The sequence below is a fragment of the Phascolarctos cinereus genome, unplaced genomic scaffold (assembly GCF_003287225.1).
Source record: "Phascolarctos cinereus isolate Bilbo 61053 unplaced genomic scaffold, phaCin_HiC Scaffold_1;HRSCAF=81, whole genome shotgun sequence".
In the NCBI taxonomy this organism is placed as follows: domain Eukaryota; kingdom Metazoa; phylum Chordata; class Mammalia; order Diprotodontia; family Phascolarctidae; genus Phascolarctos; species Phascolarctos cinereus.
The window spans coordinates 162014197-162042069 of NW_027555514.1; the positions used below are offsets into that span (position 1 = coordinate 162014197).

General features: G+C 37.6%; 1 protein-coding gene across 1 annotated transcript; it reads left to right on the plus strand.

The window, feature by feature from the left end:
- The first annotated feature begins 22 nt into the window (after window positions 1–22).
- NUDT5 (nudix hydrolase 5) lies at window positions 23–24663 on the plus strand. The gene is made up of 10 exons (XM_020999690.2): window positions 23–108; window positions 11180–11287; window positions 13103–13170; window positions 16444–16496; window positions 18373–18480; window positions 20573–20668; window positions 21723–21824; window positions 22886–22894; window positions 23025–23078; window positions 24425–24663. The coding sequence occupies exons 2-10, from the start codon at window positions 11225–11227 to the stop codon at window positions 24532–24534; spliced, it is 663 nt and encodes a 220-aa protein (XP_020855349.1). The 5' UTR covers window positions 23–108; window positions 11180–11224; the 3' UTR covers window positions 24535–24663.
- The last annotated feature ends 3210 nt before the right edge of the window (window positions 24664–27873 follow it).

Genomic DNA, 27873 nt, shown 5'->3' on the forward strand with positions numbered 1-27873 from the left:
CTTGGACGCTGGCACGGGCTTCGCCTGCCGCCGCAGCTCCCGCCCCTACCTTCCATCCATCCTCCCCAGCGAGACGCTCCTTCCAGCGCCCGCCACCCCTCGGGGCAGGTAATTCACCCGCAGCCAGTCTCTGCACGGAGTCGTCTCCTGCGGTCCGAACCGGGTGGGCGTGCGTGCCTTTGTCGGGGCTGCGATTTGGGGAGGGAAGAGGGAGAGGAGGAGAGCAGAGGCTCGGGATGCTGGCGGGGGAGCCGGGGGGGAACACCCTTTAAAATACTAGCTCGAATGTGCTGGCGCGAGGTGCTTATTCAGGGTTGGGGTCACATCTGGATATTGTGGGAGGAAGAGGAGTGTCATTTTTCTATTGCAGGAGATAATCTGTTCTCTTCCTCTCCCCCTGCACCACCTCGTCTGCACCAACACTTCCCATTCATTTACTGTACCTAGTGTTGGGGGAAATCTTTGACTTTTGCTCACTTGTAACGTCCGTGGCCCCGTTTAATCTCTAAATTTTACTGTTAAATAGTTTGGCTGAGCATGGCATCAGGGATACAAAATTGCAAAACAGTTTACAGGCAATAATGTCTGCTCTATGGGAAGTTTTGTATGGGTGACTCACATTACCGATAAGCTAACATTTATATAGTGCTTGCCATGTGCCAGGAACTGTGTTAAGCGCTTTGCAATTATTCTCATTTCATCCAATTTCTTTTCGTTGTTTTGGGAACAAAGAAGCAGTAGGTTTAATAAACCGATTTAGTGTGTGAGAAGGAGCCAATACCTTACACATGCTCCTCCCCCCCAAAAAAATTATTTTATTTGAATTAGGAATAATGTAATTTTAAATTGAAACAAAACTTTAAAATCATGATCTGACTGTACTTGGTAAAGGTAAGTTAACTCCTTGTCATGAACTTCTGAGGCACATTTTAGTTATATGCCATCTTTTATTACATACATACCCAAATAAGAAAAGAAACTATCTCATCTTTGTATAAGCAACCTCCCCCTCCCTCCACCATGTGATAGTTACTCAATAAATGTTTGAGCAAATGAGTAGTAGCTTTATAATTTAAAAATACTAATGTTGAATAGCAAGAGGTATTTTATACACATACAGAGCGCAAGGGGTAAATTTTAATTAATCAAATTTCACACCTCTGACTGGTACTTTAACCAGAGGTTACTGTATTAAATTACCATTCACAGTTATTCAAGTATTTGTTAATTATATGTTTTTCAAACTGTAAGGTTTCTATATCTTTTATTTTTTACTTTGTAGTGTTAATTAGCAACAGCTTTTAAGTAGTAATAGATTTGGTCTGTCAAATAGGCAGGGTGGTTTAGGGGAAAACATGAATTGGGGCCAAGAAACTTTACTACTTTTTGTGTGACCTTGGACAAGTCACTTCTCTTATCTGAGCCTCAGTTTCCTCTTCTGTAACATGGGGAGGTTGGACTAGATGATCTCAAAGATCTCTTCTAGCTCCAGATATTTTGAGCCCCTAAGCCTTTTTTCCTGTCATAATATGACTGAAATGATTAATAATTTTCCTTAAAAGTTATGTTTATGGCAGAGGTGGGGAACCTGCGGCCTCACTATGCCTACTCTGCATTCAAACTGAGGCATTGCTAATGTTGAAAAAGTACACTTTAGATATGGAATTTTCACTACAACTCTTGACATGTAATGAATGACCTGCCCATAGATTGTACCATTTGGTTTAATCCTTCTCCTTCTGAAATATCCATATCACAATAATATACCTACTTTATAAGTCATTCCCCTTGGTGTTCCATCATCTTTATATCTAAATCATCTCTCACTAGTATGTCAGCAAAATACTTGTTTTCTCTTCTTGGGACAGACTGTGAGCTGATGAACTATTAAATGTTTCTGTTCTGCGGGGAGTGAGGGGGGAGAGGGGATGGCTGTTCCTCCCTCTTTTCCCTCCAAACATCTCTCTCTATCTAAATAACAGTTATCTAGCAGGTTGGTGTCATGGAAGTGTACTTAGCTTTGCTTCTGAAGACCTGCTACTTACTATCTTCTGTAGCCTTGGGCAAATCATTTTCCCCCATTGGATCTCAGCTTCCTTATCTCTAAACTGAAAGGGTTGAACTAGGTTATCTCTGAGATTATCTCCAGTTATAAATTCTAGGATTCTTTAACAATAGAATTCTGTAGCCCATGGAGGCAGCCCCTCAAGCAGTGCGGACAGCTTTCGAGTTGGAGCCAGGAAGACCCATCCCAAGCATTTATTTGCTGTGTGACCCTGGGCCAGTCACATCGTCTTTCTCAGTTTCACTTTCCTTCTCATAATGTAAGGGTAGCACCTACCTCACAGTGTTGCTTTGAGTGTTGTTAGATGACCTGCTCAATGCTTTGCAAACCTTAAAGCACCATAAAATGCTAATTGTTGTTGTTACTATTTATTATTACTATACTCCAGCAGGAACCCCCACTCTAACATACCCAATGGGTGGTCATCCAGCCCATACTTTAAAAGGGCTTTCTGGGATGAGTAAACTCCCAAAGCAGCCTACTCTTGGGCAGCTCTAATTGCTAGCAAGTTTTTTGTCATAGCAAGCCCAAATTTACCTCTTTGCAACTTTCTAGCCATTGCTCCTATTTCTGCCCTCTGGGAACTAACCAAATACATCTAACCCTCTTTGACACACCAGCCCTTCACATGCATTAACACAGCTATCATATGCCCCCTGGTCCTCTCTTAGCTAAACATCCCAGTTCCTGCAGCTGCTCCTTACATGACATAGATCAAGGTCCTTCACCATCTTTGCTCTCCTCTGGACACTCCCAGCTTACCAATGCCTTTCTTCAACTCTGGTTCTCAGAGCTAAATACAGTATTCCAGAAGTTATCTGACCAGGGCAGAGATCAGAAAGACTATACCTCATTATTCCCAGAAGCTATAGCTTTCGCTATACACCTAGATTCCATTAGATGTTTAGCTTGCCACACCACAATGCTGACTCACTGAGCTAACAGTCCACTAAAACTCCTGGATCTTTTTCAAACTACTGCCTAACCATGTTCCATTCAATACTGTAAAGTTGATTTTTTTTTAACCCAAGTGTAAGACTTGATAGTTATCCCTATAAAATTTCATCTAATTTAGCTTAATGCTCTAGTCAGTCAAGATCATTTTGGATCCCAAATGCCATCCATTATATTAACTATTCCTCCTTGCCTGTGTCATCTGCAAATTTGTTGAGCATGCATCTCTGACCTTAAGTGATTGATAAAAATGTTAAACAGCACAGCACCAAGTAAGCTAGCCAGTGGGCACTCCACTAGAGATCTCCTGCCAAGTTGACACTGAACAAGTAACAGTCCTCATCTGGACTCTTAGACTGTTGCAAGTCTCCTGTTTGGGTTCCTGCCTCTGCTTTTTCCTCACTCCAATCTGTCCTTCACACAGCTGTCAAAGGTTTTTTTTTTTCTACAGCATAGCTCTGACTGTCACTCCCCACTCAAACTCTACTGGCTCTCTGTTACCTCTAGGATCTAATAGAAGTTCCTCTATTTGGCATTTAAAGCTCTTCACAATCTGGCCCCTTCCTACCTTTCCTTTTTGTATTCTTGTACATTAGTCCCTTTCACCCTCCCTCTCCCAGATCCCTTAGCAGCTAGTACCTTTCTCTTGTCTTGTATAAGATGTCTTGTATATATCTATATGAACATGTTATCTCCCCCATTAGAATGTAATATCCTTGAGGGAAAGGACTCATGGACTTAGTAGGTACTTAATAAATGCTTGTGGGTTTTATTTAAATCCTTCTATTCAACCAGTTTTTAATCCTTCTAATTTTTATTACCACTTATTCCATACTTTTCCAGATTCTATAAAAGAATAGTTTCATGCTGTCCACTTCCAGATAGAGGGGCACAGACTCAGAGTACAGATTGAGACTTTTTTTTTACATGACCAGTACATTAATGTGTTTTGCTTAAGTATACATTATGGGTTTGTTTTTCTTGCTTTCTTAATTGGGGATGAGGGAGAGAGAAAATGTGAACCTGAAAATGAAATTAATTTTTTTTTAATTCTGGAAAAAAGAATAGTTTGAGATTCCTTATCAAATGCTTTGCTAAAGTTAAAGCCCAAATAGATTATTTCCATAACCTTGATCTTCTAATTTGATAACCTTATCACGATTGTGGTAGTAGGGTCAAACTTTAGACCTTTGACATTTAACTTGTTAGTCAAATTGAAAGTTGATGAATAAATAGTTAAGAGAATGACAGGGGTAGCTGAAGCTTTCTTAGTTGGTATTTTTTCTTCTACAGTCTGCTGTTTAGTGGCTAAAGTGAGAATATATGGATATATGGTATAATTCTATCTTACTTTTTTGAATTGCTTAGTGATCACTCAGTTACACAGAATGTGAACAGAATGAGCTGTGGAGTTTTCTTTGAGGTCACTAGCTTTGTTTACTATTGGAACTGATGGAAGTTTCCATCTCATGAAAGATGCTATTCATTGAGTTCAATATATATTCAGAAGTGACCCAAGTAGATTAAGTCTGACCAAGAGAGGTGAATCCTATTCTTTTCTCAAAGTATATATATAGGTATGCTGGCAACAGGTAGCACAACTTGTATGTTAATTTGTAGTTCTTTGATTAATTTTCCTTTAATACGCCGTATTACGAGTACATAAAGTAATAGCATCCTTTTTGTTCAATAGAATTAGGGATTTTTTTTTAAAAAAAATTGAATAGAGAGTACCCTTAAAAGTACAAATGTTTAGTCAGTACATTCAGGTTCAGTGACAGTATAACATAGTTATATTGAGGTGGAGAGAAAATCCAAATGACTTTTATTTTCTGCCTTCCTTAAGGTTATTTTCCATAATGAAATGGTCATGGATTAGTTAATTTCTTAGTCAGGTTTAGATATCTTAGGTTCAACCTAAGGAACATAATAAACTATAGGATATTCAAGGCCCCATTCAGTTCATACATAGACATATAAAATATATCTATATGCAGATATAGATAGCTAGATAAAATTTTACAGTTTCATTTCACTTTGATAGTAAGCTTCCTGCAAAAGAACCTTTGGCAGTGCTACCTATACCACTTAAAATTGGTGTTGTTTTTTTAAAAATTCATATGCAGAAAGTTCAAACACTAATTTGAATATAGTGGCTAGTGGCTAAGCATAATGTATGTATAAATCATTTGTTTCTTCCCTCAAAAAGGCAAGTGAAGTATAGCTTTTAATGATTTTCAAGTTTCTTTAGCACAGTAAAAACTATGCTTTTCTTTCCTAAATTCTCATTTACTTACCAATTTGCTTTTTGACATTTTATCTTCCAGCTTTAGCCCCAAAACATTGTGTCCTGATAGCCATATCATAAGATTTAAAACATAATTTTGATTCTATGTTAGATCTCTTTTTCTTCCCCAGAATGGGATGATGCTATATGAAAGTAGGTAGATCTTCTTTCACTGGTTCTGTTATACATTGACTGTAGAATGGCCAGTTTAGATTCCCTCCCTCACCCCCAGATTTTTTCTTTTCTAATAAATTTATTTATTTTCAGCATTCACTTCCATAAGATTTGGAGTCCCAGATTTTCTGCCCATCTCTCCCTTCCCCTCACCCCAAGATGGCATGTAAATTGATATAGGCTCAACATATACATTCCTATTAAACCTGTTTTCACGTTAGTCATGTTTACTGTAAAGAAGAATTAGAACCCATGGGAGAAACCATGAGAAAGAAGAAACAAAAAAGAGAGATAGAGAGCAAATAATATGCTTCAATCTGCATTCAGGTTTCATAGTTCTTTTTCTGGATGTGGACAGCATTTTCCATCATGTGTCTTTTAGAGTTGTCTTAGATCCTTGTGTTGCTAAGAAGAGATAATAAGTCTGTCAAAGTTAGTCATCACACAATGTGGCTGTTAACTGTGTACAATATTCTCACTTCAGTCAGTATCAGTTCATATAAGTCTTTCCAGGTTTTTCTGAAGTCCACCTGCTCATCATTTCTTATAACACAATAGCATTCCACCCCTCTGGGATTTGATCCTCTTAGGGTCAAGGATGACTCTGAACATTACATTCTGAGTTTACTGGAAAATGAGCAGAGCTCCCAAACAAGCCTTACCATTGGGACCAGAATGGATCTGGAAGTCTAGACACAGGAATTTAGCTAGACTTTCCTAAACTGAAACAATACATATAGCTGTGGACATTTATATGTTCTACACAGTTTGGCTTCTTACTTTCAGACACTAATTTCTGTAGCTTCCCCTATTTCTTCATGAGGTAAAGTCATTTGATACACAAAAAGTATATTTGTGCCTATTAGTATAGAGTATATTAAGTTATATAACTTATATACAATTTTGTTGTTTTTAAGCATAGTCCAAGTGTTTCGCTCAGCTATTCTTAGAACTTCCAACCTTAGGGATTCTAATAAAAACTGTTAGCATTATTCTTTAAATTGTTAGATTATGATTGCTAACTATTCATCTTTCTATGTGTTTTACTCTTTAATTACATTTCTGGAAAGCATCACAAGTATTATGCTCATTTTATAGATGAGAAGGCATCTGCGAGGTAGTCAGGGTGGTTATGTGACACTAGGCCAGTCACTTAACTTCTCAGTGCCCTAGGCATGTCTAAGAATTGGTGGTTTCCTTTCCAGGAAGTTCCTACATTAGCAAAATCACTGGTACTGTACAAGTAATGTGGAAACTGCAGCTCAAAGAATTGAAATTATTTGCTTAAAGTCATGTGGTATCAGAATTCAAACCTAGAGTATTTTGATTCAGAGTTCCACCCAGATCAAACATAGCCTCATGATTCAGTAGTGCTAATCAAATACATGAATAAATTCCTCTAGTCTTCACCAGAGAGTAAGATTCTAGAGCTTGCTGTTTGGATTATGTATTTTCTAGTGGGGAGAATCTATCCTATATGCTGCTGACAGATTAATTTTCCTAAAATAGCACTTTCATCATGCCTTCTCAAAAACTAATTGCCTACAGGATAAAAATCCAAACTTTTTAATGTGATTTGCAAGGCAGCCGCTTCCTGCCACATCCAGACATGAACCCACTTTTCTAGTTTGACTGGTCTACTTTCCCCCTAAACATACCTTTACATGTTAGTGGCTCTTAGTTTTCATTTGTGCCCTTCTCTTCATCTGTTTAATTCCTGTTCACTTCAATTCTCACCTCCTCCCTGAAGCTTTCTCTGATTATTTTCCCTACAATAATCTCTCTTTGAACTTTTTTGACATGTAATTGTCTGTACCACTCATTTGTCATTTCTAGGGCCTAAGGCCTTCTGTCTTTTTTTCCCTGCCCCATTGTTACTTATCTTCCCACAACCAGATTATAAGTTCCATAGTCACCAATGCTGTTAAAAGTATTATGGTGCCAGTATGTCAGGAAAAAAAAAAAAGATTCTAGGATATCTCTAACATGTGATCAAGACAAATCAACCGGGGCAGCTAGATGGCACAGTGGATAGAGCACTGGCCCTGGAGTCAGAGGACCTGAGTTCAAATCCGATCTTAGACATATAGCACTAGTTGTGTGACCCTGGGCAAGTCACTTAACCCCATTGCCCTTCCTCCTCCCCCCCAAAAAAAAAGACAAAGCAGTTAACCTCTCTAGGCCTCCATTTTCTTTTCCATAAAATGAGGATATTAATACTTGTACTACTTACCTACCTCACTGAGTTATTAACATCATTTTATAAACTTTAAAGTACTATATACTGGGCTTATATCTTTTTTAGCCCAGACATTCAGGAAAGTAGTTCTTAGACTGGGGGGAATAAAAAAGATTTAGGAACTAATCTAAGGCTAATCCCACATTTACAAGTTATTACACAGCAAAGCTCTGAAAATGAGTGTTTTCACAACACAACCCTAATTATGCAATATCAGCTATATTTTTGAGGGTGGAGACAAGGAAACTGTCCCTGAACCAGGTCTTAGCACCTCAGAATTTCCTGTCTACCCTCCACTACCACATTAGCACAAGGAAGAAAAACTTTGGCTTCTAAGAAGTCGCAAATAAAAGTTGTTGTTTGATGATTTTCTTTGCTCCTTCTTGCCCTGTTGCTTCCCAACCCCTCCAACTCCCAAACCCAGCTCAATTTCACCACTTCTTGATGTGCTCGGAGTTGTTCTACTTGTACTAGGGAGCCAACATGCTATTCCACTGGAAACAGTCAGTGTTTGACTAGATTGACTCTAATATAATACCAAATTTAGCATGTCTTGTTTGCAAGAATATCCCCCCCAAAAAAAAATCCTACTTGTCACAGGCAGAGTTGTAGTTTCCAACAGTACTCCTGTACAAAGTAGACCTCACTTTTAGTTGAACTGTCAGATTAAATTGCGTTAAGCCTTCTTATCTGTGCATTTTCTTGGTGATATCATTGGAGCCCTTGGGTCCAGTTATCTTCTCTGCACTGGTGACTCCTCTTCTAAACTTCAGGCCTGTTGTGCATATCCAATTGGATATCCCAAAGGCATCTCAAACTCGAACATGTCCAAAGTAGAATTCTCGATCTTTCCTCCAAACCATTCCTTCTTCTTTCCTCATTTCTGCTGACGATAATACCGTCCTTCTGGTCACCCAAGTTGGCAATCTCAGAATGATCATGATTCTTCCTCCCTCATCCAGTGGATCCATTCATTTTCCACATTGGTTCAAGTCTGCCTATGCAGCATCCATCCCATCCCACTTTCTCTGTTCACACAGTTCTACTCTACATGCATTTCAGGCCCTCATCACCTCTCAGTTGGTCTATTATAATAGCCTTCTAATTGTTCTCTGAGAGAAAGGAGAAAAACTAAGAATTACAGCTGTAACTCTACTTCTGAGGTGCCTTTTTTTCTCCCTGTGGAGTGGGGGAGAATGTGAGAGATAATGAGAGGATCTATGAGATAAACTATGGGGAAGGCAAAGGGGAGAAGAAAGTCTTGATTGTTCTGACTTGTCTTCTACACCACTGCTGAGTTGATATTCCTAAATCTAATCTTTGTAAGTCTGACTGTGCCACTCCCTCTTGCCTCCAGGATAAAGCACACACTCCTGTTTTTTTAAAGCCTTTCCCAGTCTGGCTTTAGCCTTCTTTTCAGGGCTGTATTCCTCATCACTCTCTTTCATGCCCTTTATTTTCCAGACAAACTGGCCTACTTGTAGTTCCATGTACATGGCACTGCATTTCCCATCCCTGTGCCTTTGCACAAGCTGTACCTATCCCATGCCTGAAATGTACTCCTTCCCCTCTCAGAATCCCAAGTATCCTTCAGAGCCCAGCCCAAGTTCCACCTCTTAGAGAAAGCTACTTTGATTCTTTTGCCCTCTCCTCAGAAATAACTTTATGTCTACTTTGTGTGTGTGTGTGTGTGTGTATTGTGTTTGCTTTTTGGTGTTCCTGTTATTTCTCCCAATAAACTAAACTCCTTGATTGTTTCCATTTTTAGTTTCATATTCCTGAAACCTAGGAATTTTAATACTCCTTGAGTATATCTCCATCTTGATCTTCATGTGCTAGGAAATTGGAAAAAGATCACAAAAGCTTAGTAATAAAATAAAACAATATGTATGTTGAAGATGTATATTGAATCCACTAAACAATTTTTAAAGTTCTATGTACCTTGAAGACCAGTCTTTTAGAAAGAAAAGTCAGGATCTTATTTTGGGGACAGGTGGGGATACTCTACCTTCGCTTATCTGACCCCTGAGAACCTTAATTATATGTTACCTATGTGAGATAGTCTAGCAAGGATTTGTTTTGTAAAAACCTAAACTAGTGTAATTGAAAGTCCAGTAGTCTATAAAGCACTTTGAAAGCATCTGAATATGCCAGTGTGTTATATGTTTATGGATTTATAAAATTCAGTAGATCAGGTATCACTGTCTTCACTGGTTATTTCTGACCCAACTGCCCTAAATCTGCAAATGCGTTGTAATCATCCAGATGTGTGTGCATGGTGGTTCTCCTTCTCTTAGTATTTCAGTCTCATCTATTATCCTGTGCTAATGTTAACAGACAACAAAATTATTTTAATCAAAATCTCCCAATCAGTTATGATTAATGAATTATATGAATTGTTTAAATCTTGGTGATTCAGTTGGGTATATTATTAGTCACAAATGACAATGCCTCTGCACCATAGCCCACTGTTGAATAGCTAGAACTAAAAAGAAATGCTAACCCATTCTTTGGTAATGAGTTTATCTGAACTTAATGAAGCTGCTCCCCCCAAACAGATACATTTAAGTCACCCAGCTCTGATTCTAAACCTTTCCACTTGCTAGGACTTGCCAAAGCTTACATTCCTGGAGAAGGTAGGGTGGCCTCCACCACAAGAGCATCTAATTAAAAAACTTTAGGATAATAACTATTAAAGCTCTAATTTGGTTTTCTTGGTGCTATTCACTTCTCAACATTAAATGCTGATCATCAATATTTATTTGAAATTGAGATATACATGTTTAGCTTTTTTTTTAAGGGAGTTCTTATTCTTGGGAAAAAATGTGTCTTATCTGTTCAGAATTAATCTTTTATTATTGCCTCTAAAAAATTATATTAGCTGTTTAGGCATATGAAAAATCCAAACAGAAATAGAATGTTTTACTTAGAAAGTTTTTGGGAATCAGTTAATTTCTAGTAAGAAAAAACTACAATAAAATCTGCCGTAAACTTTTTTTGTTGTTGTTGAGTAAATAACAGTATAGGTGCTTGGTTTTTTTTTTAATCGGATCAGTCCAGGAAAGTGGGCAATTTTAAGAAATCATCTGACTGGACCAGTCCTGGAAATTGCTGCCAAAAACAACAATTTTTTTAAATGGCCTGGCAAGAAGCTAAGACTAAACTGGAAAGGTTGGACTTAAGCTATATATTAGGTTGTCCTAGCCTAGGAACCAGGTCTTTCTCAGTACCTTTAGAGTTCACTTATAATACTGTGTAATCTGCTGATAGCAATCTGGTACTTATGTTTGGGTAAGATAATTGTGCCTTTGTCTTCTCCATAAACTCCCAATCATTAGTTTCCCAGCAGTTTTGAGAGTAGATCTTTCAGTGATTTCCTTGATGTTAAGTAAGGAGTATTTAGAAGAGATGGTCTAAAATTGAACTAACTTTAGCCTAAAAGAATGTTGTTTTGTTATAGAGTGAACTTACTAGAAGACAGCAAGGACCACATAAAATTTTGAAAATGGAAAACAAAGCACCTGTGGATTCTCATAAAGTTACCAAAGAGTCTATCCTAACAGAAGAGGTACAAAGTTTTTTTTCTTCACCTTTCCATATTAATTGCTGCATCTTTTTTACCTCAAATGGTTATCCCTAATACATGAGGACAGAATTCCAAAGAGATGTTTTTTAAGATCCAGATTTTACTTTACTATGGAAACGGTGGTATGTCTATTATTAGTTGTCCCCATAAGTAACTAAAGGTGAAATAAACCTCTGGAAATTTTTGAGTTGTAACATGGTAGTAGTCTCAATTTTTATTAACTAAAGCACTGGATGCATTTTAGGCAAACTAACTTAAGACTTAGTATCATTTTGGATACTGTTTACAGAGTTAGAAGACTTAAACCATTCATAATACCTATATTGTCCTTGTAGTCCTATAGAGGCTATGTCCACTGTTACTGTCTCTTTTAAAAGGAGAAAAGCTAAGAATCAGGGGTGTAATTGTCATTCTGTCAGGCACCTCTTTATTCTTATGAAGTGAAGGAGTGTGTGAGAATTTAACTTTGATCAGTGAAGATCTATGAGATAAACTGGAAAAGACAGAAAAAGGTGAGGAACTTTTTTCTTGTTAGACATAACTTTCTGAAGAAATATTAAAGATAATTTTATAAAAATTAATCTGTATAGAAATTATTAAGATTGAGGGTCTGAGAAAAGCGTAAAAGAAAATTATATTGTCATCCTGCATAAACAAGTATTTTATTATTGATTTATTGTTAAAATTATATATTCAGTCATTTTAAGGGATTTTATATAAAAATATCATTAATTATTGTTGGGAAAGAAGGTATTTGATAAACTAAGATGGGGCTATTAAATTTAGTTTAAAGAGATGTTGAAATTTTATTAATAAATGAGGAAATATAAAAACATACCCTTGGATTACCCTAGAGCTCTGAATAATAAGATTAAATATGAGAATGAGTCAAGTAGGAGTTTGAGGGGTGACTGACAAATGAAGGTGGTGACCTATGTAACCCTGCTTTTACACTTTTTTTTTAACACTAAAGACCTAAAATAGTTGTCAGATGTAGCACTGAGTTCCAGCAATAATGTATAGTTGATGTTTGTTCATCATTTTTTTTTGTGGGTGTTTGTTTTGGGTTTTGTTGTTGTTTTTCAAATTAGTCCTTTCGTTTTGGAAAGGTTCCAGAGGATAAGTTTGAAATCATCCTGAGAATTCTGATCCTAGTACCCTTCCAGGATGCCTTTTTTGCTCTAAAAATGTCTTTATCGTGTTTATAAACTGATCTGTTAATGATAATTAGGTTCTTGCTAGCAAAAAGTAGAAGAGAAATACTATAAGAAAAGCATACTGTTTTATGTACATAGATTACCTTCTTAGTTCAAAATATACCAGAACTAAATTAGATTTTATAATCCTAATCCCACAGTGAAATATGTAGGCAGTAAAAATCCTGGTATGTACATTGTATATGAATAGCATGGATCATAAAAGTCCAGCCATTAAATATAAAGTATACCCCCCATAATCAGCATTCCAATATAGCTTTCTCAGCTCTTTGTTCTTAAGAACAAATCAAACAAAAATACTAATCAATTCCCAAGCCTAATAAATTCAGAAGACTTCCTAATCTTTTTTCCAAACCTCTCAGTGCTTCCCCAAGAAATAATGTCATTTCTCCGGGTAAGCAGGCTTAAAATCTGAGCTTGTAGACAGTCTTTATATCCATAAGTAGAAAGTTTTTAAGAGGATGTATTCTTAGGTTATAATGGCTTTCTACTCAGACTGACCAGAAAAAGCCTTTCTGTCCCAATAAAAGCACTCTTTGGTTTGAAATTTTCCCAATGTGTTATTCTTACCTCCTTTTAGTTGATTTCAGAAGGAAAATGGGTCAAGCTTGAACAAACAACCTATGTGGATCCCACTGGTAAAACAAGGTAAAAAAAAAATTTCCTACTCAAGAAATGCTCAGTCCTTGTATTCTGAGAATCTATTCATGACAGATCTATAAATACTTCTTTTATTCTAAATGTATTTTAATATTAGACATAAGAGGTAATCTGGCCAATCAGTTATTTTCATTTTAATGGCATATTTGGCTTCTGAAAGGCCTAAATAAAGTTTAAAAGCATACTTTCTACTCACTTAAAGTGAGTTCAAATCTCATTTTATTCTGTCTGATTATGGCATAACATGCCACTTAAATAAAATTTAAAGGTAACTTAAGTTTTTGGCTGCCTGTCATCACATTAGACTGGGCAAAAAAATTTACACCAATTCTAAATTTAAATTTTTGAAAATTTAGTAAAATGTTTATAATGTAGTTCCTTGCATTAATGATTGTGGCTCCTTTCCACCAATTAGTGAGACTTCTGCAAAAAATCTCAGAACGTTGTACAATAGCACCCAGCCTCTAACACATTAAATTGCCTGAGAATAGAAATTGTTTCATTCTTTATATTTGTGTCTTCAGACCCTAGTACCTAGTACTTAGGTATCTTAATGCTTGTTTAAATTGTACTGAATGCTTATTGATTTAATGCTTTTAAAACTAAATCTAAGGACTTAAAGAATGTTGGGTTTTTTTTCTTTTTTCAAAGAAACTTACACTATGTGCATACATAATCACATCAGAGGAAGTTAAGAATAAGATGAGAAAATCTCTCCTTTTGCATCCTTTGAAAGAAGAGGTCAGAGTGGCTAGGTGGCACAGTGGGTAGAGCACCAGCCCTGCAGTCAAGAAGACCTGAGTTCAAGTGTGACCTGGGACACTGACTAGCTATGTGACCTGGGCAAGTCACTTCATCCCCATTGCCTCAAAAAAAAAAAAAAGATGAAGGGGACAAATTGTAATTTTAGAGACATAGTTAGGGGAAGTTAGGTGGCACAGTGGATAAAGCACCAGCCCTGGAGTCAGGAGGACCTGAGTTCGAATGTGACCTCAGACATATAGCACTCACTAACTGTGTGACTCTGGGCAAGTCACTTAACCCCAATTGCCTCACCAAAAAAAAAAAACCAACAACAACTACCTGGAGACATGGTTAATATTGGCAAATACTTCTTCTTCATTGCTGCTCTGTCTGGTATAATTTATAACTTACAAAGTTGTCCTCTGCATCTCATGATGGTTGCTGAACTGGAAAAGAGCCTCAGAGCTCTGCTATATTGCAAAGGACACTAGACAGCAAGGCTCTTAGCATCATAGAATATTTTTTTTTAGCTGAACCATATCTTTCGCCTAATCTTATAGATGAAGGAACTGAGCTTGAAAGTCAATAATTTACCCAGTTATGCCACTCGTTGGATAACTGAAGCTAGAACTTAAATTTCCCTACTTTGAGGCACTGAGTGTTTGCTTGGGTTTTTTTCCCCCAAAGCCACTTGAAGACCTGAGTTAAGATATAACCAGGCTTCCAAATTTTTCTCAGCACAAATCTTTTACTTACACAGGCATTCCTACTCTAGTCTCTCTCTTTATTATTAACTACAAGGAGACTGGTTTGTCAGGTGAAGGTACATTCATAACTGCTTGTTTACTTTATTGTTGTTACTGGAATGACACTATCCCTCTTGTTTCCCCTTATTCCTAGAGCATTTGGGCTGGCGTCCTCAGTGCCTCTCCTAGCACCTTCTCCTTCAGTCTATTTAAGACTGTCCTTAGGAGGCAGCAGTGAGAGCTGTATCAAAGGTTTTTCTTTCTGTTACAACCCTTTCTGTTTACTTTTACCAAAGATTTTTGTGTGGTTCGCTTTTCTTTTCCTACTAACAGGAGTATGGAGATGTTGGGAGCAGCCTATTTTTATTGTTAATTTATCATGCATGGTTTTCACTTCAGAATTTGATTGAGGAATGCTATGATTGTGTAGCCCCTTCCTTCATATTTCTTTAACTGATTTATCCTATGCTACAAAGCACAAGACAACAGGCACATAGGGATAGAAGGATTTTTTTAATTGGAGAGACTGACTGCCCCATAGAACTCTATGTCTTGCTGCTCCTCTCACATTAATGTAAAGGATCCCTCATAACATCCTAAATCCCTGGGGCCTCATTTCTATCAGGAGTATTCCCTAAGCCATCTAACCTCCTGTATTCATCTCCTGCATTGACTTTCCTGGACTCACCTCCATCAAAGGATGATGAGAGACCATCAAAGGATAAGCCTTGGGGCAGGAAAGAGAGAATTTTTTTTCCCTTTTGTGTAGGCAGTCTGCTTGACTGTTATAGTACCTGAGTTTTCTGTATAACAATTCCTGTTCTTATTAGGAGGAAAATAAAAGATAATTACAGTGTTACACAGAACCTAAGGCAAGTGGCATGGCCATCAAATTATTCGTCAGTGTTAAAGTCAGAAATGAATCAATTCCAAGTCTCTTCACTTTATCAAATTAGAGACCTCATTATTTATGCAGAGTCTCTGTGTGTAAAGTGAGGAAAATTTATCTTTGTTTTAACGGTGAGGACCAAAATGGTAGGTTCAGGCATCTTCTTTTTTAACCGAATCAGGTCTTATATCTGTCCTTCAGACATTTCTCCTGGGCATTTTGCCTAGAGGTGGGCAAAAGGAGAATTTTCAAGGGGACTTTAATATTTCTATGATGTCACTTCCCCCAAAGCCAAAATCCTCACCTGTCACCATTGCTTGTGAACTGAGAAGCATGATTCACCAATAAATGTATGACCCTGATTAAAGGCCCTTTGGGCTGTGAATGATATGAAACTTTCTGGCTGTGGCGACCAGCAGGCTTGCTATTTAGATTAGCAGCTAAAGCAGGGGTTCTTAACCTTTTTGACTTCAGGGACCCCCTTAGCAGTATGGTAAAACCTTTGGACCTTTTCTCACAATCTTTTTAAATGCACGTAAAATAAAGAATGACAAAGAAAATGTTATATTGAAATATAATTATCAAAATATTGAAAAAAAAGGTTCATGGACTATAGGTTAAGAACCCTTGATCTCAAGTATCACATGAAACATCAGCTGTTTCACTAAACTTGATAGTAATGACCTTGGTTGTTTTCAAAAGGCAGCTTTACAATTGCAATCGTCTCTCTGAAAAACTAAGCATCTTTCTGGTTTTCTAGACCACCATTCCAGATAAAAATGCATGTTTTGCAGTTGCAAAACTCTGAATGGTGTACAGCTAATCTATTGCTTTCAGCTTTAATGTTTTATTTGTTTTTTCTTCCCCTTCCTCTCTTAACAGAACTTGGGAAACTGTGAAACGTACTACTAGGAAAGAAGGACTTTCTGCTGATGGTATGAGTACAAATCTCTGTCTAATCTCTATCCTCAGTCTCTCTTAGTGCTCCTCTCTTCCCTTCTGTCCACAGTGTGAATACCCCCTAGCCTATCCTTGACTTGCTTCTCTTTTTTTCTGCCTGCATCCTGTCTTTTACCAGTCTTATATATTTCTGTGACTGTAGTCATCACTTCTATGTATAGAATTCCCAAATCTACGTCTGTAGCTCCATTCTGTTCCCACATGTCCAGCTGTATGTCCTTTGGATGGCTCAAACTGTGTCCAAAATGGAACTTGATCTTCCCTCCAAAACTTGTTCTTCCTTCTAACTACACCATTTCTGGTGATGACACCACCTTTTCTCAATTAGTGTCCTTGATTTCATTTTTACTTAAAATAAGGACATCATGGAAAAGCCAACGGAACAATTGATAATCGAGTAAAACTGAGCAAACAATTGCAAAAAAAGAAGCCAATACATTGAACAGATACTAAGGTGGAAAATAAATTTGTCTTGAAATTCCTCGGGAAAGGAAGATTCTCCAATGTGTTATCCTAGATGCCCTTGAACTGTAAAGGAAATGCCACAAGAGTGGCTCAGAAGATCAATAAAAGAATTAAAAGAAAATGGGGCAGCTAGGTGGAGCAGTTGGATAGAGCACCAGCCCTGGAGTCAGGAGGACCTGCATTCAAATGTGGCCTCAGACACGTGATACTCACTAGCTGTCTGACTCTGGGCAAGTCACTTAACCTCAATTGCCTCACATGAAAAAAAAAAAGAATTAAAAGAAGATATAAAGCAAAAAATTTGAACTATTTTAAATGTTAATAAGAGAATAGAGAACTTAGAACACATAGTGGAAAAAGACTCTTTGAATGTAACAGATGAGTATGAAAAGGCAGAATTAGGAGAGGAATCAAGTGAACAGAATCAAAAGGCCGGCAAGACTGAAAGAAGATGACACAAGAGTTTTCCAAATCAAGGAAATTGAGTTGGAAAATGAACTAGCAAGATATTTTATGGGAATTCTATTTCTTTCAGAGAAACAGCCTAAATATTACATTTCAGGAAAATTGCATAGAAGTAATAGGAATAAAGGGCAAAATTCCAGTAGAATCCACAGAATACACAACATGAAATTCAGAGCTTAATTTAACAAGAAACATTATAGCTAAAATGCAGGACAAATTAAAAAACAAATATTGCAGTCAGCCAGAAGAAAACATTCATTAATTAAATTGAAATGGTGTTGGGACTGCTCCTAGATAAGGAAAAATAAAAGGAAAGTATGTAATTATTCTATAAAATAAATTAACAGGATGTGAGGGTTAACATGAACATAGTGAAAACATTTATTGGCAGAAGATTCAACGGGGTCAAAAGACTCAAGAAGAGGAGGAAAAACTGAATTAACAGTTCTTATGTTAAAAGCCACTCTACTGGGCTAAGACGCTGTTTTTTGAACATGGGATGTATGAAGAAGGAGGAAAGACATGTCAAGTAGTAGATGTATGATAGCTGTACTGGAAAGTTGTACACTTTGGAGTACTCAGCCAATGAGGAAACAGATGAGGGACTTTGTGGACTTTGTGGCTGGGATTAGAGATAAATAGTGAACGCCTGTTATGGTGCAATGTGTCCTAGTCCATAGGACACCTGCAGTTGCATTTATGTAATGAACTGGCCTTTTAACTTTAAAAAAACTTTTTTTAAAAAACTTTTTAAAAATAAAAAAAAAATTGCTCTACTAAACTTCTTTTGAGACACACATAGGCCTGGTGCCTAAACAAAGCAAGACTACTTATTTAATCAGTTTTACAAATTAATGTTGACACAAAAATTGTATGTAACATATTTCATAGGCATTTGTCCTTTTTGTTTCCTGGTGGTAGGTGTGGCAATTATCCCAGTGTTACAAAGAACTCTTCATTATGAATGCATTGTCCTGGTGAAGCAGTTCAGACCCCCCATGGGAGGCTACTGCTTAGAGTTCCCTGCAGGTGAGTAACAAAAGAAAAGGATTAAGAACTAATTAGCTAATTATAAGAGAAACCCCTTTGTTGGCCTCATTGTGGCATAAGCAGAATATTTCTGTGTCCAGGCAAGTGGGAAGCAGAACCACACTGCCACCTGCAGGAAGGTACTTGAGTGCCTCCAGCCCACCATCAAGGTAAGGCATGTGATTCCTTCCTGCCTTCCAGGTAATCTTCACAACCTCCTCACTTAATACATCCTTTCTGCCCTGTTACTGTTCTCCTTCACCATGTTTTTCTTTTTTCCTTATCAGAAACATGTTTTATATCTTTCCAGATTATTCATTGCAAGTTCTTGAATATCAGGGAGAAAAAAAGATACTTCAGGGCCACCAATTTCTTGTAGAAAATTGGCATAATTGGCTTGAATTAAAGCTTTTCATTTTAGCTTGTTTAATAAATTATTTTAACATACTTTATTCTCTTATTATTATACATATTATTACAGTATTTCATTATATTATATATAATACATATTATATTATATTATACTATTAAAGCTACTAAAGAGCTTTAATTTTTTATCTCACTTTTCATTTGGGGAAGAGTTTTTATTAACTTTTACAAAATAGTAATTTGTGGTTTGTTTCTTTGTCCTCTTCTTTTTATTCTATTATATCCCATCAGATTTTGTTCCTGTTTTCTTTGTCTATAATTATTTGTATTCTAAAATCTCTTTTCCCCTCTGTATCACTCCATTTAGGACTTTCCATATTCTTTTGCATCCATAGTTGTTATTTCTTTTGATGTATTAATAACATCTCAGTTTATACAACTGTTCCCATTTATTGAACAGATGAGTTGTTTCCAGTTTATTATATGGCCCCAAATATTTGTAGTTGCTTTAATAATAACATCTTGCTGTTTGGTCTTTTTGTTTCCCCATTCGATAATATTCATCAGCTGTGGTTCTAATAGTGCGATTCCTGGGTCAAAAGGAATGATCAGTTGTTTGATTGTTTGTTTGGTTTTTTTTAACTCTTATTTATGTTGCCAAATTGTTTTCCAGAAGGTCAGTTCAAAACTCCACCAGAAGTGTGTGTTATTGTGCCTGTTTCCCCACAAACAATTACTCTTTTTGCCAACCTAGAAGTCTGTAAGGAGGTGATACCTTAAACTTTTAATTTGTATTTCTCTGATTAGAAAGTGAACAGTTCTTCAGGGTATTGACAACTTATGTTTCTTCTTTTGAAAACTGCTTGTTTTTGTGTCTTGATTATTCATAGGAAGAATACACATTGGTTTTTGTTTTTATTTTTTCATTTTGTTTGTTTCCCCAGCACCTAGAATAGTGTCTTCCACTTAACAAAACCTTATTGAACTGAATCATACTTCAGAAATTGGGAACATCAAAGATCAACTGAACATGATTCCTCCTTTTACTTTCTATAGTCCCCATTTTCTTCTGTTTGGGGCAGATTTTTTTCATGCTTCAAGTCAGTATGAGTGACGAGGATATAAATTCAAGCTTTGTTCATCCTCTAATTCCTACTCAGTCCCAGATATCTCCTGATGCTTTTATTCTAAATCCAGCTCACTTCCTTCACATCCCACAGTAATCCCCTTATGTCTACCAACCCTCAGCTCACTGTCTCTCTTCTCCCTCACAGGTGGCAGCCATATTGGCTCTTCCATAGGATCCCTCACCATATCCCTGTGAGGGAGAAAGGCAGGACAGGTAGTGCAGTCTCTGTTTTGCAGATGAGGAAACAGTTCACAGCATAGCTGTGTTTAAGGTAAAATAGTTAGTGGCAGAACCAAGAGTTGGAATCCACATCTCTTAACCACCAGCTAATTGACCTTGCCAGTAGGCTTTGCTGACTCATGTGGTATATTACCATTCAGGAGAAATAGCAAACTCAAATACACAGATGACATGGCAGGTAAAACTTAGCCAAACTATACTTTTTTTCTTTACCTTTCTATCAAAGGACTAGACCTGAGCGAGTCTTGTGTAAAGACTATTTACCGAAAAATCCCCATACCAAGGGCTACATGGGAAGGAGCAGAGTCTGTCCTAGAGGCTGAAATTTTACATGAACGAACATTTGATTGACAGGTCTCATAGATGACAATGAAAGCCCAGAGACAGCCGCTCTTCGTGAGCTTGAGGAAGAAACTGGTTACAAAGGTGATGTTGCTGAATGTTCTCCAGGTTTGTATTGTTATCTCTGAAATGTTTGGGGATAGGTTTGTTTCATTTTGTTTTTTTAACCTAGTCAAAATCTAACTGTAAACTCTTGATATTTTTAAAAATAATTCAAATTATTTCAAGTAGAAAAACTCATTTTTAGAGAAATTCTCAGAACAAATTAGTCTTTTTCTCTCAATAAATGTTTAACTAGGAGGATGATACATAAGTATATCTAAACAAATAGGTGGCCATGGGAGTTGGGGAAGAGCTATGACACTGAGCAAACCAGACTTGAAAATTGGTTGTGACTTTTCCATTTCCTTTCACTATTCTGTCTGTGCAGTTTTTAATTTTACCTTCCTAGTGGCTCTTCACTGAGTCCTGCCAACATACTAAGCTTCCAAGAGTGGGATTTTCTTAGACTGTTGCTGTTTGTATTTGTTCCCTAGTGTGAAGATAGGATTGAGCCAGATAAACACAAGGATATTGTTGCCTTGTAGTTTCAGCCAGTCTTTCCCTTCTCGTCCTCATTTAAAGTTACCAACTCTGGGGGCAGCTAGGTGGCACAGTGGATAGAGCACCAGCCCTGGATTCAGGAGGACCTGAGTTGAAATCTGGCTTCAGACACATAACACTTACTAGCTGTGTGACCCTGGGCAGGTCACTTAACCCCATTGCCTAACCAAAAAAAAAAGTTTCCAACTCTACTGGAGCCAATTTTATACCCTAGCCATATGTTAGTGCAAGTTTCTGCAGCCACTTCACAGTCATACAAGCATGCACTATGAGTGTGCATATAAATACTGTGACAAATGTTTTGCCTGCTCACAGTGTTCACTGAAGTCCATCAGAAGACAATTTCTTTCATTTCACTATTAATTACATGGCAAGGAGTATTGCTGCTTACTATGGGCAAAGTAAGTGACTGTTTCCAGAGTTGCTTATAACACTAGCAGAAAATTGTTGTAAGGGTTCTATCCTGACTTTGGAATTTTAGGTGGGTGGAACACTTGGCTTTTCTATTCAAGGAAGAGGAAGAGAATGCTGTAGTAACCCATTGCTTCTTCTTCCTTAGCTGTATGCATGGACCCAGGTTTGTCAAATTGTACCACACATATAGTGACTGTGATGATTAATGGAGATGATGCTGAAAACGTGAGACCCAAACCAAAGCTTGGTGAGCTGATATTTACTCTTCTTTAAAGGGGTGGGAAGGACAGTACTAAATTCTGAAATATGCCAGCTGCTTTCAGACTATTTAAAAGAATAACATCTTGCATAGATACTTTATTAGACTAGTGACAGCTCTCCTAAATCAACATATTTATTGTTTATGGTTGTTTAATTGTTGTCTGACCAACTTAACCTTTTGTATACGTTGAGTTTCGTAATATATACAAAATTTCTATCTAGAAGTCCAGTTTACAGGACCTTGGGGATTGCAGTCACAGGACATTGGGGATTACAAATACTTAGAAATGTTTTCCTAGTTTATTCACTTAACCTGATTTAGTTATGTGTGTTGTAAGATACTGGAGCAGTTTTTAAAAATCCCTGTAAGGATCTGCACTTCCATTTGCTTCAACAGTATTCTGACATTAGCATTCCCAGAGGAGGTTATGAAGTTCTTTGACCTGCAGTTCTCTTTCTAGAAAAAATTTTTTTTGTTCAATAACTAAATATTGCAGTCTCCTGTAGCTCACTACCTCAAGAGTACATATGGGGGCCACTAGGTGGCGCAGTGGATAAAGCTCCAGCGTTGGAGTTAGGAGGACCAGAGTTCAAATGTGGCCTCAGACACTTGATAGTTAGAAGGTGTGTGACCCTGGGCAAGTCATTTAACCCCATTGCCTAGCCAAAAAAAAATCTGCCTCTCCCCCCCGCCAAAAAAAAGTACATATGTATTAACCATGCTGCAAGTTCACGTTTATAACTAGTACTTGATCTTTCAGCCTCTCTAATTCACTCACAGTAACCACATTTCAGGGACCACCATCTTGACTAACATATTAATGCTTATTTAACTGTTTTTGTAAAGGCATGTCTCAGAAAACACTTTGTAAGTTATTTAGGAACATATGATGTGAGATACCATCATAGATACACAGAGGCCCTTGTTAAATTTCCACCTTTTTCACATTCTTCTGCCAAATCATCTTGCAGTGTGTTATTGCTATAGTTTTTACTAAACACTTTTAATCTTATGGTTTTGGGTTTTGTTTTGGTTTTGTTTTTCAGGAGATGGAGGTATGTTTATTTACCAGTGACTGCTTTGTGGCTAAGTATAATCATTTTATTACAGATATTCTAGTTGGCTAACAGGCATAATTGTTGCTGTTATCTTTTGACATTATTTTTTGTGTGTTTTTTTTTAAAGAATTTGTGGAAGTAGTTTCTTTACCAAAGAATGATCTACTGAAGAGAATTGATGGTAAGAGTCTTACTTCCACCTAACTGTTATCCCTAGATTCTACTCCCTCAGACCTTTCTGTTCCTCCTCTCTCACACCTGGGTCTACTGAGCATAATTCTCAAAACTCCTTTGTATAGCTTCCTTCAAGTCAAATATCTAGAAAATTAATAATTACACATAACCAACATTTCTTGTTTTCTTTTACATGTTTTTAGAAACCTTTGGAAACAGTGCTATAATTAACTATATATCGTTTTTCTTAAAAACAAAAAAACTTCAGCCTGAATTCCCATTGACAGAGACACTCCACATTGTGCACATGTGGATTTTTTTTGTCAACCATATTGGAAGGGACTGTGTTCCCACCTCCATTCCCAAATGCGTGGATGGACAGTCTTGGTGCTCTAGCAGCAAAAGACAGAAATTCCTCACTTAGATATGCCACCTTGCTTTTTGGTCCATTCAGAATTATTCAACTCAACAAACATTATTAAGGTTCCTACTATATGCAAAGCACCAAGGACACAGAAACAAAAATGAAGCAGGTTGTCACCTCCAAGACCCTGCATGCCTTGGCATGTACATGGATAAATAAATGCAAAGTTATTTGAGAGGGAATTAAGTGGTAACATGGGGAAAGAGTGATCAGAGATCAGGAAGGACTTCACTTAGGAGATGGCATCTAAGCTAGGTCCTAGCAGGGGAGTTAGCCTGATGGGAGATGGGGAAGAGCAAGGCTTGGCCCATTTGACTGGAACATAGCGTATATGATGGGAAATAACAATGAAATGAGTCTGGAAAGGTAGAGAGGAGCCAGATTGGGAGGGCTTCTAAATTCTAGGCTATAGAGTATGCATGTTAGTAAGCCACTAACACTTTTTGAGAGGATGGTAATGAGGACAATCCTGTGTCTTTTTAATTTGGCATCTATATAGATGAAGAAATTGAAAGAGAAGAAACTAAAAGCAGGAAAACCAACTAACTAGTGGCTCTAGCAGTAAGTCCAAGGGGGAGGTGACAAGGGCCTGAGGTAGAGTGATGGTCATGTCAATCCCAGCAGTATCTGAGGTCTATCTAACATGCCAGGATCTATACAGTAATTGTAATGGAACTCATTTATAGGGGATATAGCTTTTTTTAAAAAAAAGTTTCATATTTTAACAAAGGCAAGGGAAACACTTACCATCAGACTTGATTTATCCTATTACCTTTGAAGAACCTGTATTCTTCCGACCCTTGATTGTGCAGTCACATAAATGCCCTCTGTGCTTAATATTCTCTTTTCTATAGTTTTGGAAATGATAATATCATGGGGTAGGACAGTTGTCTTTCTATATTCTCACTAGTTTTGTTTGCCTCCTATAGACCTGGTAGCTGATGAACATCTCAAGGTGGATGCCAGAGTCTATTCTTATGCTTTGGCACTGAAACACGCCAATGCAAAACCCTTTGAAGTGCCATTCCTGAAATTCTGAAACTGACCAAGACTCACCTCTATGTTTTTATAAACGAGGCCAATCTTTCACAGTTTGGACTTTGTATTCACATAGTTAATGTAGGTTTTGAATTAGCTTTTTCATAAAATAAAGGCAACATAGAATGCACATGGCGTTGATGGAATTGTATTATCAGTGAAGTGTAACCTAATGTTTTGAACTCTATATTAGTCCAACTTTGAATTATTCAATAAGGAGTACACAAATACAAAAATCTAAAAGTCATTTATAGTCAACTAGTTTTGAATAAAACCTCTCCATTGTCATGTCTAAATCCACTTATGCTTATAGTTGTAAAAACACTACATGGGAAAAAAATTTACTGTGGGAATACAGAGCCTGTAGGGAAGTTTCCACATGAAAATAGACCTTCTCAACTTCAGAATGAGAAAAGTTATTTCCCTCCTGCCCCCCTCCCCCAATTTTTCCAGTCCAAGAAACTAAGTTCTCAGTAAACGTAATTGAATCTTAAAGTTTAGTATAAGTTTAAAGCTAGTTATAAAAGTTCTTTTTTAAATTGGTGTTTGGAATACTGTCTCCATTTACCAGACTACTTGATTACCCACCTACTCTATTCCCTCTATAGGCAGATAAATTTTCTACATTTAGATTCTGGAAAGCAGAATATCTGACACTATTCAATCCTGGCCCTCTTTTAATTCAGCCTTACTGCTGGCAACTTGTTGTTTGTCCTTAGTTCTCGAAGAGGACCAGTGACATCACCAAGGGTGATGTCTTGACTTGAGCTAGAATTGGATTTAAGTGAGGCAGAGCTGCTCGAGGTCATCAGCCTCACTTTCTCCTCCAAAGTCATCGAAGTCCAAGTGGCAAGACAAAGTCAAGATGACTGGCAATGGCTGGGATGCAGTAGGTGACCTTCACCTTTCTAAATTAAGGTCTTTCCCAGGTCTCGGTTTGTCTGAGACCACACCCATTCAATGACTAAAGGCTAGGTAAGAATTGAGACAAAACATAGCCTAATTGATCATCACAAAAATATCAGTCTGGGAGGGGAAGACCCTCAAAGTGTCTGGCCAGAAGAGAAAACAGTTGCTATTTACACATATTATAAGCCATCAAAACCCAAATAATAAGCCACAGAAGCTTGGGCTGGCAGTGACAGCCAAATAGTAACATGAAAAATAATTAGGCTTCAAAATCCAAGATGTCGAATTCCTAATCCTTCACTCCCACCCATTGATGTATTCTGCCTCTTTTTATAAAGAACTATCAACTACGTATATAAGCTGTGACCAAGAACAGGTTTAATTAACCAGGGGAGCCTGCCTTCCCACAATAATTAGCAACTTGAACGGAAAAGAATTCAGATAACTTTCTTCAGGAAGCAGCAGTATTGTTTTCATTTGATGAGCCTGTCATATAGCTACCAGACTGTAGCAAAAAGTGACTGCACTACACCCTGGTATCCAATTGGCTCCTTTCGGTGCCTTTCCCTCTATGTAAACACTGCTTATTTTGTCAGCATGAATAACTTGTATGACAGCTCTATTTTTAGTCCCTACACTAATTGCCATATTAGCCATTGTTTAGGAAGACAGATTTCACCCACCCACCCTCTCCGTCTTCTGAAGAACATTAGTCTTTTAGCACATTTGATGGGTCCTTCTCCCATACCCATATCATATTTTCACAGTCTTTTAGAGCATTAGGAGACTTGCCTTGAAAACAGATTTGATAGATTTGCAGTGAATACTTTACCTGTGTCATTAAATGATGATGAAACAGTTGGAGGTATTCCAATCAAGTGCTGATAGTGCTCCCTCCGACAAAACTATCTCCCAGGGGCGGCAAGGTGGCGCAGTGGATAGAGCTCCGACCTTGGAGTCAGGGGGACCTGAGTTCAAATCCAGCCTCAAACACTTTACACTTGCTAGCTGTGTGACCCTGGGCAAGTCACTCAACCCCAATTGCCTCACCAAAAAATAAAACGAGATCCCAACCTGCTGTTTTGAGGCAGCTAGGTGGCACAGTGGATAAAGCTCCAGCCCTGGAGTCAGGAGGACCTGAGTTCAAATCTGGCCTCAGACACATAACACTTACTAGCTGTGTGACCCTGGGCAAGTCACTTAACCCCACTGCCTCACCAAAACAAACAAAATTATCTCCCAAATCAAAATGTGAGCAAGCACCTATTACCTGATCAAAACTTCATGTTCCCCCTCTCTCTTCTATTCTGCCTGTCTTCTCAGGACTTCAAAGAGATTATTGGATGATACACCAAAGTTGTGTCCCTAGGGCACAAGTAGATTCAAGGAGTTCTTTCCTTTGGCCTCAACTAAGGACAACCTTAGGAAGATCCCCATTTCCAAAGCATCTTTTTAAGAAGATCAGTTAGAGGTATTGTAACAGGCTGGCAACTCGGAATCCAATTGGACATCACATAATCTATTTTCTGATAATGAAAAAGTCACCATTTAACTTTTTCTCCCTGCTCTAACCATCAAATAGTTTCAATTATTTCTGGTTTGATGACAAACCAGCATTAGATAGAATTAAAGATGGCCAGTTCTATTGAACTTTGAGATTAATAAGTGGAAATGTGCTTTCTTTTTTAAGATGTATATCCTGATTCTAGAATTTGGCTTCTTATACTGGCTTAGATAAATGACACTATGACTAGGGAAAGGCAATTAAAACAATACCCTTTGGAATGGTTATTACCAAGAATCAATCCTAGGTGAAATGATGTATAACTGACACTTTTTATGGACATTTATTTAGTAAGAATTTATTAAGCTATGTGTTAAACACTGGGAATAACAAAAGAAATGAACAATCCCTGCTGTCAAGGAACTTCCAGTCCAAGACAGGCGAATGCAGCAGATGAATACAATGGCATGGGAAGGGAGGGAAGCAAAGGAAATAAATCAGGTGCCTCAGAGCAATATGAGCAGGAATGAAACACTGCCATGGGAGGACTAGGAAAGGCTTCTCAGAGGAGAAGGCCCGGAAGAGCCCACATATGGTAGAAGAATGAGAGCACTTGTAGCTCCTGCCTTGTATGAGCCCTCTGTGATTCTTCTGCCCAGCCCATCCTATGGTTTATCTATTTCACAGCCAAGGCTCTGCTTAAATGCTGGTGGTGTTGGCTATCCAGAGATGATACTTTGTTAGTATTAGCAAAAGCAACAGAAAGAGCAACAGCTTGTCTTGAATTCTCAAAAGCTGCTCTCTTACCTTTATTGAGACTCCTAAGCAGAGAACCTGCCCCTCCTTTATATATGATAAAGTTCTTTTATCTCTAATGTTCTCTGACTTCACTTTAATTGCTGACTCCACAGGAAAAAAGAAAAGCTG

Bases quoted from the DNA above. Each gene is read 5' to 3' on its own strand.
- NUDT5 (XM_020999690.2), top strand. From the start codon at position 11,225: ATGGAAAACAAAGCACCTGTGGATTCTCATAAAGTTACCAAAGAGTCT. The intron at 13,171-16,443 runs GTAAAAAAAAAA...CTCTCTTAACAG, and splicing joins GATCCCACTGGTAAAACAAG to AACTTGGGAAACTGTGAAAC. The intron at 16,497-18,372 runs GTATGAGTACAA...TCCTGGTGGTAG, and splicing joins AGAAGGACTTTCTGCTGATG to GTGTGGCAATTATCCCAGTG.